The sequence below is a fragment of the Podarcis vaucheri genome, assembly GCF_965113315.1.
Source record: "Podarcis vaucheri genome assembly, chromosome: 9".
Taxonomy (NCBI): Eukaryota; Metazoa; Chordata; class Lepidosauria; order Squamata; family Lacertidae; genus Podarcis; species Podarcis vaucheri.
Window position 1 is genome coordinate 76,468,443 of NC_138767.1, and position 13,776 is coordinate 76,482,218.

Below are 13,776 nucleotides of genomic sequence, written 5' to 3' on the forward strand. Positions count from 1 at the left end.
AAACTAACAAAACAAAGCAAAAACCGTTTAAAACACATCAAACAATTTCAATATCTTATCTTTCATCCACTTATTTCAACGACCTCCTCACACCTCCCTTTTTGTATTCCACTTCTGTTAATTGTTTCAGCAATTCCTTTTTTAAAAAAAATTTATTCAAATTTCACAAAAAAATTTAACAAACAAAACAACACAAACAAACACAAAACAGACCCAAAACATGTATAATTTCAAATCCTTATTTCCATATAACTTATTTCCCAGACTCCCCCATACCTCCCCTTACTGCATTCTAATTTCAAACTTTTCCCCCAACAAATTCTTACTCTCAATCTTCTCAAATTTATAACCTCCTTTCTTCTTTTCAATCTTAATCTTTACAGCTGTAAACCCCTTAATTTATAGAACCGGCGCCATTCTAACACTCATTAATTGGGGTAGGTTAATTCCGTGGGGAATCCATTCCCCACATGTGCAGGGAGGTCGTGGCGCTGACCTGAGTGAAACAGGGCTGGGTTGGGGGGTTGCAGTCCCGTCTCGCCCCAGCCCCTTGCTCCCCTCCTTCCAAGCCAGGGGTCAGGCGCCCAGGCAAGAGCAGGCTGGCAGCCTGTGGCGACGTGGGCATGGGCAGCCTGCCAGGGGTGTTGGTTCTGCCCCCCTAGAGAGTACAGTGTCCTTCTTCTTTTGCAGGGCCGTGGTTTGGGGAAGGAGCAGCAGCCCAGCGGTGCAGGAAAACCCAGGAACATCCGGAGGTATGTTGTGACTTTGTGTGGCAGGGGAAGTGTTTCCCAGGGATCATGGGGGTGGAGGAGGAAGACCCTATTTTAGAGATCCCTGTAGTTTTATGGAGAGGGTTTCTCTGTGGTCCAAGCAGGGCCCTAGCTAGGGGGTGGTGAGATGGGCCTCCGCCAGGGGCGCAGGTGAGGGGTGGGGCACAAAATTGGCTCATAGATATGTCTAAATATATAGATGACAATAAGAAATATTATAAATATATAGATATATAAATATATAGATGATAATAAGAAACATCAACAACCTCAGATATGCAGATGACACAACCTCGATGGCAGAAAGTGAGGAGGAATTAAAGAACCTTTTAATGAGGGTGAAAGAGGAGAGCGCAAAATATGGTCTGAAGCTCAACATAAAAAAGACTAAGATCATGGCCACTGGTCCCATCACCGCCTGGCAAGTAGAAGGGAAAGAAATGGAGGCAGTGAGAGATTTTACTTTCTTGGGCTGCATGATCACTGCAGATGGTGACAGCAGTCACAAAATTAAACGACACCTGCTTCTTGGGAGAAAGGCGATGGCAAACCTAGACAACATCTTAAAAAGCAGAGACATCACCTTGCCAACAAATGTCCGTATAGTAAAAGCCATGGTTTTCCCAGTAGTGATGTATGGAAGTGAGAGCTGGACCATAGAGAAGGCTGATCGCCAAAGAATCGATGCTTTTGAATTATGGTGCTGGAGGAGACTCTTGAGAGTCCCATGGACTGCAAGAAGATCAAACCTCTCCATTCTGAAGAAAATCAGCCCTGAGTGCTCACTGGAAGGACAGATCCTGAAGCTGAGGCTCCAAGACTTTGGCCACCTCATGAGAAGAGAAGACTCCCTGGAAAAGACCCTGATGTTGGGAAAGATGGAGGGCACAAGGAGGAGGGAACGGCAGAGGACGAGATGGTGGGACAGTGTTCTCGAAGCTACAAACATGAGTCTGACCAAACTGTGGGAGGCAGTGGAAGACAGGAGTGCCTGGCGTGCTCTGGTCCATGGGGTCACGAAGAGTCGGACACGACTAAACGCCTAAACAACAACAACAATAAGAAATATTATATATATATTTATCTGGAACTCCTCCAAGGAATCAGAATAACAGAGCTTGTTTCTTTCTTAGGCGAGAGGCTGGCAAGAACGAGGCTTCAGTGCCTGCTCCCGGGGTGAAGATCGACAGAGCATATTGGCGGTTCCCAGCTGTTCCCGATTCTCGCCTGCCTCACCCTCCCTCCGTTCCCCGTGCGGGAATGGCTCCTTCCCGGCCGTTCCTGGCGCAGAAGCAGCAGCCAAGGTTTCCCCCCATTAAGAACGCCACCCGAGTGATTCCGGAGGCGGGGGAGACTATGGCTGCTGCCTCTGTGGCAGACCGGTCGGGATGGAGCCCAGATGCCCGCACGGAGGAGTTCAGGGTGGGGCAGTTAATAAGATCAGGTAGGAGAATATGCCCCCTTCCCAGGTCCCCACCCTCCTGTCCCAGACTGGGGCTTGCATGGCTGGGAGCCAGGCGCCGGCTGATGTCTCCCTTTGTATTGCAGCGAGGAGAAGGCTCAGCTTGGGAGCCGCCGCGTCCCGGGAGGGCCTGGAGCCGAGACAACGGCCTCTCGCCTCACAGGTAAGGGGACAGGGGGATTTCATTGCTGTGCCGCTCTATGCTTTGCCGCTCGCGATTTGCGGGTTTGGGGGGCGCGTCAGAATGTCACCCCCCTTCAGGATAGCACCTGGGGCAGCCCGCCCCCCTGCCCCCATCAGTACGCCCCTCGCCAGAAACAGGATTCGAACCCAAGAGCCCTCTGCTCACCTGGGACTTGACTTCCTGCAACGGCTTCTTGAAGCCCGTCCCTGGTTGTTTGGTCAGTGACAGACCATTCACACATTCAGGGATTCCTTCTTTCTTGCAGGGTATGGCTCCTGCACCGCTGAGGCTGCTGCCGAAACCCCCTCCCCGCAAGTAATACAGGTAAGAGGACGAAGGGAGGATTTGCACAGAGAACACCCTGCTCCAGACTTCCAGACGAACTCTCATACTTAAAACCAAGGCGTTCCTATGAGAGCCGGTATCAAAATCACAGAAATGGATAAGGCGGAACTATAGCTGATAAGGAATGCAGTGCTCAAGGTTTGGGCAAGGAGGACAGACTGTTAGGAAATCAAGCCTTATCAGGAGAAACTGGCCACTCTCCAGGCACCCGGCTTGAATCCCAGTTGACCTCCCTGTCTGCATTCTCTGGCAGGATCCAGGCTAGGTCACGATCGGCGATCCTCCTCAAGCGTGAGAAGAACACACCACTCTTCCCTGCCCCCAGGCAGGGGAAAGAGATAGACAGAAATGTATTTACATGCCTTTATTTCTGTCTTTGCAGCGTTACAGAGAAACACGTCTGCTCTCTTCAAACACCAACAGCAGAGAGACAAACTCCACCTCCTGTACTTCCTGTACAGGTCAAATTACACTCTGAGCTAAATCCGGTGCTCAGCACTGTGAATAGACTGTCCCTTTGTTCCCACGGTACAATCCCAACATTCCCATCATGTTTTGCTTTCCAGCCAGCTGCAGCTCGCTGCCGCATTGCATCCATATCGTAACACAGACCTGGGCTAAAGCGAGTCTTCTTCTCCCACAGGCCACGTCGTGTATGCAACCGCCTGTACATGAAAGCCCGCCCCTTCCCCGGCGTCCTGGCCGAGGACATCGACAAAGGCGACGTCTCCGCCCGCCAGGAGCTGAAGACACGGGCCCATTACCTGGCCGAGAACTATGAGTGGGATGTGGCCGAGGCCCGCAAGATCTGGTGCTTCGGCCCGAACGGCACTGGCCCCAACATCCTGACGGACATCACCAAGGGCGTGCAGTACCTCAACGAGATCAAGGACAGCGTTGTGGCAGGCTTCCAGTGGGCCACGAAGGAGGTAAGCAAGAGTGGGCGCCCCTCTTCGCAGGGCGGTGGGCTGTCTGCGTCCTGCCTTCTTGGAACGGAGCAGAGACTTGCTGCAGTTTCCGAATAATAATTTATTACTTGCACCCTGCTCATCTGGCTGGGTTTCCAACAAAATAGTAAAATACAATAGTCCGTCAAACATTAAAAGCTTCCCTAAACAGGGCTGCCTTCAGATGTCTTCTAAAAGTCTGGCAGTTGTTTTCCTCTTTGACATCTGGTGGGAGGGCGTTCCACAGGCCCTCTGCCTGGTTCCCTGTAACTTTTGAGCGCTTTGTCACATCAGCCCCTCAAGGCTATGTTCCAGCTTTAGGAAGTTGAATCAGCCTCGTATGTGATTTCCTCTTGGCCCTCCCCCTGAGTTGCGATGGGGCGTCCTTTTCAGGTGTTCACTTTTCCTTGCTGGGGGTTGCTTGGCCTGCGTTTCTCCTCCTTGATCGAGGGGGGTGGGGGTGTCGTCTCCGAATTCCCCTTCCTCCTGCTAGGTGCTCTGTCCGTCCCCCCACACACTACCTCTTCCTCAGGAGGAGCTGCCATGGGCAGTGGGGAGATGGTAGAGGATGAGGCTTTCAATCTCAGGGTCATAAGTTCTGGTCCCACATGGGGGGAAAGATTCCTGCATTGCAAGAGGACAAGATGACCTCTGGGATCCCTTCCGATTCCATGGGACGCCTGTACTGTAGGGCAGGGATGCAAAGGGAATCAACGGATATTTGCATCTCCCCTGTTTCTAGTCTCCAATTCTCTCTTTTTATATATAATAATCATCATTTGCATCTCCCCTGTTTCTAGTCTCCAATTCTCTCTTTTTATATATAATAATCATCATTAGTTTTCAATTACAATAACACAGTAATGGCCTCATTATAGCAATGCCAAATTATATACAATTGCTAATTCCAATTATTCAGGTGCCAAATTAAATAACTTAGGTGGCCTCCCATGTGCTAGAATTGATGGTTTGATTATTTGCTTTATTTCTGCGTTCCAAAATCTTACCCATCTCAATTACACTCCAGTTAAAATAACAATCCCTCTTACAACAACTGCAGTACTAACGACATCTTTTCGTATTGACATGTTACCTTAAACCTCCTGTGTGTGACAGTTATTCTGTCCATGATGTTCCTTCCCATCCTTGTAAAATATTATGCCTATCCTTTCTCAGTTGTTGCTGCTCTCCATCATATCTAGACTCCGATTCTCTGCCCCTTAGTAGATCACGCTCTTCCCATCCTCTGGTCCCCCTGGGCGACTCCTCCTCCTCCTCCTGGCTCTGACAGTTTGCAGGAAGAAGGCTGACCGTGAGCTGAAGGAAGCATCGGCCCTACCTTTGCTTCTTGGCTGCTATGGCAGAGTGCTTAATTACTTTTTTTAAAAAAAACTACATTGCCTGCTTCAGAGAGGGAGGACAGAAAAGTTGGGTTGAATGCAAACTAGAAAATGATTTTCTCTCCCACCCTCAACCTCTCTCTTTTCTCCAGGGTGCCCTTTGCGAGGAAAACATGCGCGCCGTCCGCTTTGACGTGCACGACGTGACCCTGCACGCAGACGCTATCCACCGCGGAGGTGGCCAAATCATTCCCACGGCCAGAAGGTGCCTCTATGCCTGCGTGTTGACGGCTCAGCCCCGCCTCATGGAGCCCATCTACCTTGTGGAGATCCAGGTGGGTAACGGGAGGCAGGCTGTGTTCTTAAGAGGCGGCGGCGGCAGCCCACTGCCTTGACTCTGTGCAGTGCTGTAACGTATACCCACTTTCTTCCCCTTCCAGTGCCCAGAACAGGTTGTGGGTGGCATCTATGGCGTGCTGAACAGGAAGCGGGGGCACGTCTTTGAGGAGTCCCAGGTGGCCGGCACCCCCATGTTTGTGGTCAAGGCCTATCTCCCTGTCAACGAGTCCTTTGGTAAGCGTCAGCTTTTATCACTTGCACTTGCATCTTCCAGGTAACCTTTGTCAGCAGCTGGAGGTGTGAAGGATCGATCAGAGGTTGTCTCCTAGGCTAATCTGAGATGGCTGCTACAAAGTTGAGCAGGTCTTGCCCTGTTAGCAGACTTCTGTTCCTCTTAAGTACATTTCTGAGCACAATTCAAAGTTTGGGAATGACCTTTAAAGCCCTAAATGGCCCGTTATACCTGAAGGAACATCTCTACCCCCACCGTTCAGCTTGGACACTGAGGTCCAGCTCTGAGGGGGCCTTCTCGGTAGTGGCGCCCTCCCCGTGGAACGTCTTCCTATCAGATGTCAAGGAAATAAACTTTTAGAAGACATCTGAAGGCAACCCTGTTTATGGAAGTTTTCAATGTTTGATGTTTTCTTGTGCTTTTAATATTTTGTTGAGAGCCGCCTACAGTGGCTGGGGAAACTCAGCCAGATGGGTGGGGTATAAATTAATAAATTATTACTAATATTATTTATTAAGGTAGATGCCTCCAGGATGCTGCTTTTAGCTAAGACAATGAGCTGGTTGTGGGGTGTGTGGGTAAACTTGAACCCCTGTATTTCTGTCTTACAGTTTTGTTTGCTTATAGTATAAACTCTTCTCTCTCTCTCCCTCTCTCTTCACAGGCTTCACTGCTGACTTGAGATCCAACACGGGTGGCCAGGCTTTCCCCCAGTGTGTGTTCGACCACTGGCAGATCCTGCCCGGAGACCCGTTCGACAACACCAGCCGCCCCTGCCAGGTGGTCGCTGAGACCCGCAAGCGCAAAGGGCTGAAGGAGGGCATTCCCGCACTAGATAACTTCCTGGACAAATTGTAAAAACCAATCAACCAAGCTGAATTAAAAATGCAACACCAGATGTAAAAGAATAAATTTAAAAATGTATGTTGTGGGACTCCAAATTTAACTTGCATAATAGCATCAGTGCTGCAGGTGTCTTGCAAAAGGCATTGGGCCACTTCCTTGCTTGATCTTCCGTCTCGGGGCAGATTTTAAAAAGAGCCGTGTCTGCATTCAGCCTTAGAGGTTCCAGGCCGTCTGCACACGAACCAGCGGGGCCGCTCACCCAGTGCCATTATAACTTCCAAAAATACATTTCCATTTGATGCAACTGAAACGTTGCCCGTCTCCATATTTATTTGACGCTCAGAGCCAAGTGAAGGGGTTTTTTTTCCTCCCTTGGTTTGCAGATTGGGGAGGACAAGCAAACTTCCGAAAAGAAAAGGGTGCGTGAAATTTCATTCCATACTCAAATACTGGATTCGATGGGGAGGAGGGGGGCAGTCTGGAGGAATTTTCTTTTAGGATTGGGAGAGAAAAGGGGGGGGGAGGCTTTTCTAGTTGGGCAAAAGCAGCCTCTCTGCTAAATGGGTGTCCTTGTTCAAATCAATGTATTAGTACCACTGGAATAATAAATTTAATAAGACGAGGCTGCCTGTCGTGTTGGATGTCTTTAACAGCTGTTGAGACCTGAGCCCACACACTTGAAGCAAGGGGGGAGCTCCATCTGTGCTGTACGAAAGCAGTTTTATTTAGAAAACTGGGGTTGTATGTGTGCACACAGTCCTTCGCTGGCGCCTACAGGGCTGTTGTAATGAGGCGTGCGGCAAGCATTCAGCTGTAGCCCATAGACCAGTTTGTGGTGCCCACATCAGTTTATCTGGTTCGGCAGATAATGCCCACAGGCCTCAAAAAGATCAGCGGTCCTTGACTTGTCACAGCTCCCTGATTTTGGCGTAGGTTGCTGTCATACGACCCAGGGTTGGTCTTTTCAAAAGACAATAGAATTGAAGCCTGTAGAGCAGTGTTTTTCAACCACTGTTCCGCGGCACACTAGTGTGCCGCGAGATGTTGCCTGGTGTGCCGTGGGAAAAATTGAAAAATTCGAAAGATTTTTTTTAAAAAAAATGTCAAATTTTCGCCCACTAGGCGGGCGCCGGACTGTGTCCACCCTATTTTCCATCCGTCCTGGGTGGGGATCAGATCGGATGGGATCGGATGAGAGCGGACAGGCGGTCCGCTCTCATCCGATTCCCCATAGAGAGCAGCGGGGCTCTGACATCTCTCCGCGCACAGTGGTGGTGTGCCTCGTGATTTTTTTCATGAAACAAGTGTGCCTTTGCCCAAAAAAGGTTGAAAAACACTGCTGTAGAGCATTAGCGGCTGAAGGCCTCTGGGTTTAATTTTTGTGAGTAGCTGGTCAAAAACACACAGGATGGTTTTCGCAAAGTCCCAGCAATCACATCAGGATGAGTGCTCATTAACTTGTAACCACCCCCTCTTCCCTTGCAAACAGCAGGCTCCATGAATAAAGACCAGTAGTGATTGAGTGAATGATACGTTTACGATAATTAAGATGTATATACACTTCACTGAGTAAATAAGTGGACTTGTTTCATGTTTCCTGAAACAATAGGCAAACCAAAACAAAAAGTCACACTTCTCTGAATTTAGCAAATCCAGCCCAGTGTATGCCGAAACGTCTAAATTAGGCTAAAAGTGGACATTGAAATGAACGGCAGAAAACTGCATTACTGTATATTACAGGAAATTGCTTGCATAATGTGTGTATGAGCAAAATTGCATATGAAAATCTGGATATTGGGAGAAATTTTCATTAGAACTTTTAACAAACAAGCAAACGCCCCACCCCGAAAAAACAAATGTGCAACTGAATGTGTGATTGGGAAAAATGGGAAACAAATTGCCATTTTTTATTCATTTCCACATATCACAGAAAAAAAGAAAATATTACAAAACACACACCAAGAAAAGAAAAACACAAAACAGAATTCTTCAAATCTCTAATTCTCGTTACATTGATACCTGACTTCCTCAAATCCCCTCTAACTGAATTTCATTATAACCCCTGTATAGTAGTTCTCCAAATTCATATTTCTAATAATATTCACTCCTTTCATTTACTATCCTCATCTCTTTTATTAATATTCAAATCCTTAATATTTACTACCACCTATTCTTATTCTGCCCCTAAGCCTATTTGTTACTTCCAAGAATTCCCTTATATCACAATATTTAGTTAAATATTCTTTAAATTTCTTCTATCAAATTGTCATTTGTCTTAATCACTAATCATGGTATGGCCAGATGGGGCTTATTAACCTGGGAAGGAAAAGGAAAAAGGATCCTAAACCTCCCATGCCGTGCGAAGATACCTTGGGGGAAAAGAAAGGGTTAAGGAGTAAAGTGCCCAAATCCTAAATGGATTCCCTAAAATGGTTGGGTGGTGCTTGTACACTGGCAACACCTGCACCCAGGTGTCTTGCTCTGCTTTCCTTCTGTTAACGGAAAATCGAGGGTCCTCTTGGGCAAATGAAGACACCGACCAGAGCAAGTCAGAGCAAAACAGCAGCCAGTAGGCTCGGTCTTTATTTAGAAAGACTGTCGCGACAGGACTCCCACCGCCCACAAGGTGAAGCAAAATGGAAGCCCCGAACAAAAGGAGACCCCAACTTTTATTTGTTACTAATCCCCCAAGCTACACCCCCAGAATTACATCACATTTACATCATGATTATATTAAAAATAGGAGGAGCTGGGGAGGGGTTACACAGGTAATCTGAGTGTCCTGACACCTGGCCGGAATCTCCTTCCCCCTCCCCACATGAGTCACGCTTAAGAACAAAGAAGAAGGGCGAAGTTTCCTGCCCCCTGGGGGGAATCCAGTCGAAGTTCTTTGTGAGAGTCTGTGCAGAATACACTGAGATATGCAGCTCATTGTGTCCCTGATAGCCTTCTGTCTGAGCCCATCACCTGTGGCTATCAAGGTTGTCACGTCCGCTTGGAGGGAGCACAGGGTACGTGACTGCTCGGTCAAGGGATTATGGCCGCTCCGTATCAGACCACCCCCCTTTGATAGTCCTTGTAATATCCTGCTGAACAAAAGTGGTCCGGTGAAAATCCAAAGTACGGCTGATTTTTAGCGAATTTATAGAGAATAATGTCCTTGAAGTTCAAAGCACTTTCCCTTCAGGAAGCGGCTTGCTACATTTTGATTAGATCAGTCACGGTCAATTGAACTCGGAAACTTTGTATTGAGAACTGTCAAAGGTAAGGGGAAAGTGCGGCAGTAGCCTGCAGTACCAGCGTGGCTGCCGCAAGGGGCGCTGTTCGATAACGCTGATTGGCTAAGGCGGCCGCCGGTTGACAGCAAATCCTGGTCGTCCGGTCTACTCGTAATAAAGATAGGCCTATGCGGAGTGCCGTGGCGTGAAACTGTCAAGCTAGCGCTTCCTTATTTACGGAAGGCTTCTTTAAGAGGTGGCCCTCTAGAGGGACACCTCTGGGCTAAGGAGGGAAGATGCGTGTACGTGTGAGTGTGGTGCTTGTGCGAACATGTGTTAGTGTGGGGGGGGGCGATTTCCGGCGACACTTTGGACCCCATCAGCGAGTCTTGTCATTGGGCAGCGCAGGACCCCCATATTCGCTGCCCAGGCTTACGCCCCCCTGGGGTTGTTACTTGGGTGCTGCTAACAGTGGTTTGATTTCACCCCTGGAGGTGTACTCCATTGTCTTTTGAGACAGCCTGATATCTACAAGCATTGAGGTCACGCAGTCTGGCCTGCTGGTAAAAAGTAAAGGTAAAGGGACCCCTGACCATTAGGTCTAGTCGTGACCGACTCTGGGCTGGCGGCGCTCATCTCGCTTTATCGGCCAAGGGAGCGTACAGCTGGTCATGTGGCCAGCAGGAGTAAGCCGCTTCTGGCGAACCAGAGCAGCGCACGGAAACGCCGTTTCCCTTCCTGCTGGAGTGGTACCTATTTATCTACTTGCACTGGCGTGCTTCCGAACTGCTAGGTTGGCAGGAGCAGGGACCGAGCAACGGGAGCTCACCCCATTGCGGGGATTTCAGCCGCCGGCCTGATCGGCAAGTCCTAGGCTCTGTGGTTTAACCCACAGCGCCACCCGCGTCTGGCCTGCTAGTACCTGCCAGCCTAATGGCTCTTAAGGTAGACTCAGCCTGAAGTTTGTGTTTGGGGAGGCTCATGTTAGATATATTCAGGTGGGGAATATTTTGGGCTTCGGGGTCCGGACCTTTACTACCTGGCCCCACCGAGTGGGCGGACTGGCTGCGTGGGGCAACCCACAGGTCAATCGCACGGCATCATGTACACGTGAGTTGTCTCCACCTGTCAAAATTCCTTATGGAGGGCTCCCAACAGCTGGCTGCACAAAGGGCGTTGTGTATTGCCAGTCCCAACCCTGCATTTTACCAGCTGATGGGCACCGGGAACACACTGCTCCAAGCAAAAAGGAACAATCGACCCGTCCCTTGCGATCTGTGTTTGCTATCTAGCACGGGTCAAAAAACTATGGTCTGAAGCTCAACATCCAAAAAACAAAGATCATGGCCACTGGTCCCATCACCTCCTGGCAAATAGAAAGGGAAGAAATGGAGGAAGTGAGAGATTTTACTTTCTTGGGCTCCATGATCACTGCAGATGGTGAAATTAAAATACCTTTACTCACGTACTGTCTGAAACCCAAGGGATGCCAGTGAGTCCCCCCCCCTTTCCTCCCCCTCTACATTAAGTGTAAACTGTAAGCAGAAATGCAGGCGTCGCTCCCATGTTGTAGCTTGGGAAGTCAGAGGTTGGTTGTAAGGTCTCGACAAGCTGATCCCCACCGCTTTAGGGAACATGGTGACTTGTCTTTGTTTAGTCATGTCCGACTCTGTATGCTGTTTTCTTGAACCAAGAATCAGTTGCACTGACAGGCTCTGCTTCTTGTGTCTTGTGCCTGCATCTGAACCCAGCCTTGACAATTATGGAGCCATCGCCTGCACCTGTTCTTCAACCCCATTCCCATGCCAACTTGCTCTCTCCATTTTTGCAACAACAACAAAAAACAACCTTCGCACCCCATTTTCTCCCTTGACCCCTCCTTGCTTTTCTCAACTCTCCCTTGAACTCAGATCACAACCCATTTCCATTCCTTTCCTCCTCTCCTGTTGCACAGCCACAGTACTGTATCTTTAAGCTGAACAGACTTTAAAGAGCCTGACTGCAGTGGCGTAGCGTGGGGGGTGCAGGGGGGGCCGGCCGCACATCTGGGGGTTAGGGTTAGGGGGCGCAAATCCACGGGTTAGGGGGCACAAATTACTTGCCTTGCCGTGGGTGCTGACAACCCACGCTACGCCACTGCCTGGCTGTCAGTTAGCTTGTTCTGTTAGAGAAGTTCATTGATGGATGTTGTACATAAATGGGTGTTCGCTTGTTAATAAAACGTCTCTTCGAAATTGCTACACTCAATCTGAAACTTCATGTTGAAGACCAGACATGGTTGTTGTTGTTGAGTCGCTTAGTCGTGTCCGACTCTTTGTGACCCCCTGGACCAGAGCACGCCAGGCACTCCTGTCTTCCACTGCCTCCCGCCATTTGGTCAAACTCATGTTAGTAGCTTTGAGAACACTGTCCCACCATCTCGTCCTCTGTCATCCCCTTCTCCTTGCGCCCTCCATATTTCCCAACATCAGGGTCTTTTTCACGGAGAAAAAAAAATATTTAAAAGAACATACAGTTATACCTTGGATCTCAAACGCCTTGCATTCCGGTCCCCAAATACTGCAACCCCGGAATGAGTGTTCTGGTTTGCAAACGTTCTTTGGAAGCCAAACGTCCGACGCAGGGCCAGATTGAGGCCCGAAGGTACTGAAGGTAATGGGGCCTGTAATAGGTATGAGTTACTCATGCGTAAGCTGGTGCCTTTCTCAGTTAATTTGCCTTGTTAAACCTTTCTGACTGCACAGCCCCTTCTCATGGTGGCTGCCTCAGTCACTGGCAGAATCCGTCAGTGGGCGTTTCTTGAACCTCTTCCAACATAAAAGTTGTTTGACACCCAGTCTTCTCCTCCTCCTCTCACTGCGCGGGAGTCTTCTGCGCAGGGAAGGCGTGGGTAGCGGAGGACCTGGGCTCTCCTCACTGATGTCCAGTGAAGAGTCCTGGAGCCCTCTCTCCAATTTCCCCATCTGCCCCCCTTCATCCCTGGTGTTGCGCTGATTGGCTTCCCCCTCTACTGAGCTGTTTCTCCCCCTGCTGCTGGGTCCTTCGCCAGCATCATCTGGGAGCCTCCCCTTCGCCTCTCGCTCCGATGTCAGTTCCCTGACAGGGCCCTTTATATGTCCAGCTGTCCTTTGTCAAAAACAAATTGCTGCTGTTTTTTGTGTTGAATATATGCTACCATTCGCATCCAGAAGCGAACGTAACTAGCGATGGCACATCTCCGCACACACACACGCGTCACTTTTTGCCTTTCTGCGCATGCGCGTGACATCATTTTGAGCGTCGGTGTATGCATGAGCGTCGAAACCTGGAAGTAACACGCTCTAGTCCAACACCCTGCAATTTGCAATAATCTCAGCTCAAGAACCCATGGCAGGTGGCCGCCCCAAGCTCTGCTGAAAACCTCCAAGGAAGGAGAGTCTATCACCTTCTGAGGGATTTCCTCTCACTGTCAAACAGCTCTTGCTGTCAGAAAGTTCTTCCTGGAGTCGGACTCTCCTTCCTGGTCGCTTGAAGCCAGGGCTTCAGGTCCTGAGGGCCTCTGGAGCAGGAGAAGACAAGCTTCCTCCCTGTGACGCCCTTGATATATTGGCAGGGCTCTCATATCCATGTCCGGAGGGATAGGGAGCAAAACACCTCTCTCTCCCCTTTCCCCACCCCATGCAGAAGGGCAAGGGGTCTGTGCATCTGGCTGGGAAGAAGGTGGTGGGAGTGTGGAGTCCAGCCAGGGGCTGGCTGTGGGCAGGATCCTTGCACTGCCGGGGGTTGGACTAGATGCCCCTTGGCACCCCTTCCAACTCTGCCATGCTCTGATTCTTTCGAGCACCAGAAGGAATGGGCGGGGGAGCAAGATGTAGAAGAAAGGGAGGCACAACCACACCCCCCCACCAGCCCCCTCTGGCCTGATCCACGGGGGCCTCATCCCAGCACACTTTGACGCCCCTAGTTTTATTTTTCTTCATTCAGCTACCAGACAACCCAGCAGCCTGGCCCCTGTTTGCCAGCCTATGTCACAAAGTGCTGCTTTGCAAGCAAGCCTGATAATGCCCTGCAAGGGGGATGCCTGTCAGATGACAGTGAGAGTTGGTAGAGAAAG

At 49.6% G+C, this 13,776-nt stretch overlaps 1 protein-coding gene across 1 annotated transcript; it reads left to right on the top strand.

The window, feature by feature from the left end:
• The first annotated feature begins 3,417 nt into the window (after positions 1 to 3,417).
• On the top strand, positions 3,418 to 6,543 carry LOC309540525 (elongation factor 2-like). Its single transcript, XM_082237465.1, has 4 exons — positions 3,418 to 3,690; positions 5,201 to 5,383; positions 5,489 to 5,621; positions 6,284 to 6,543. The coding sequence occupies exons 1-4, from the start codon at positions 3,433 to 3,435 to the stop codon at positions 6,475 to 6,477; spliced, it is 768 nt and encodes a 255-aa protein (XP_082093591.1). The 5' UTR covers positions 3,418 to 3,432; the 3' UTR covers positions 6,478 to 6,543.
• The last annotated feature ends 7,233 nt before the right edge of the window (positions 6,544 to 13,776 follow it).

Coding starts and splice junctions, on each gene's coding strand:
- LOC309540525 (XM_082237465.1), top strand. CDS start 3,433: ATGAAAGCCCGCCCCTTCCCCGGCGTCCTGGCCGAGGACATCGACAAA. Junction 3,691..5,200: donor TCCAGTGGGCCACGAAGGAG/GTAAGCAAGAGT, acceptor TCTTTTCTCCAG/GGTGCCCTTTGCGAGGAAAA. Junction 5,622..6,283: donor CCCTGTCAACGAGTCCTTTG/GTAAGCGTCAGC, acceptor CTCTCTTCACAG/GCTTCACTGCTGACTTGAGA.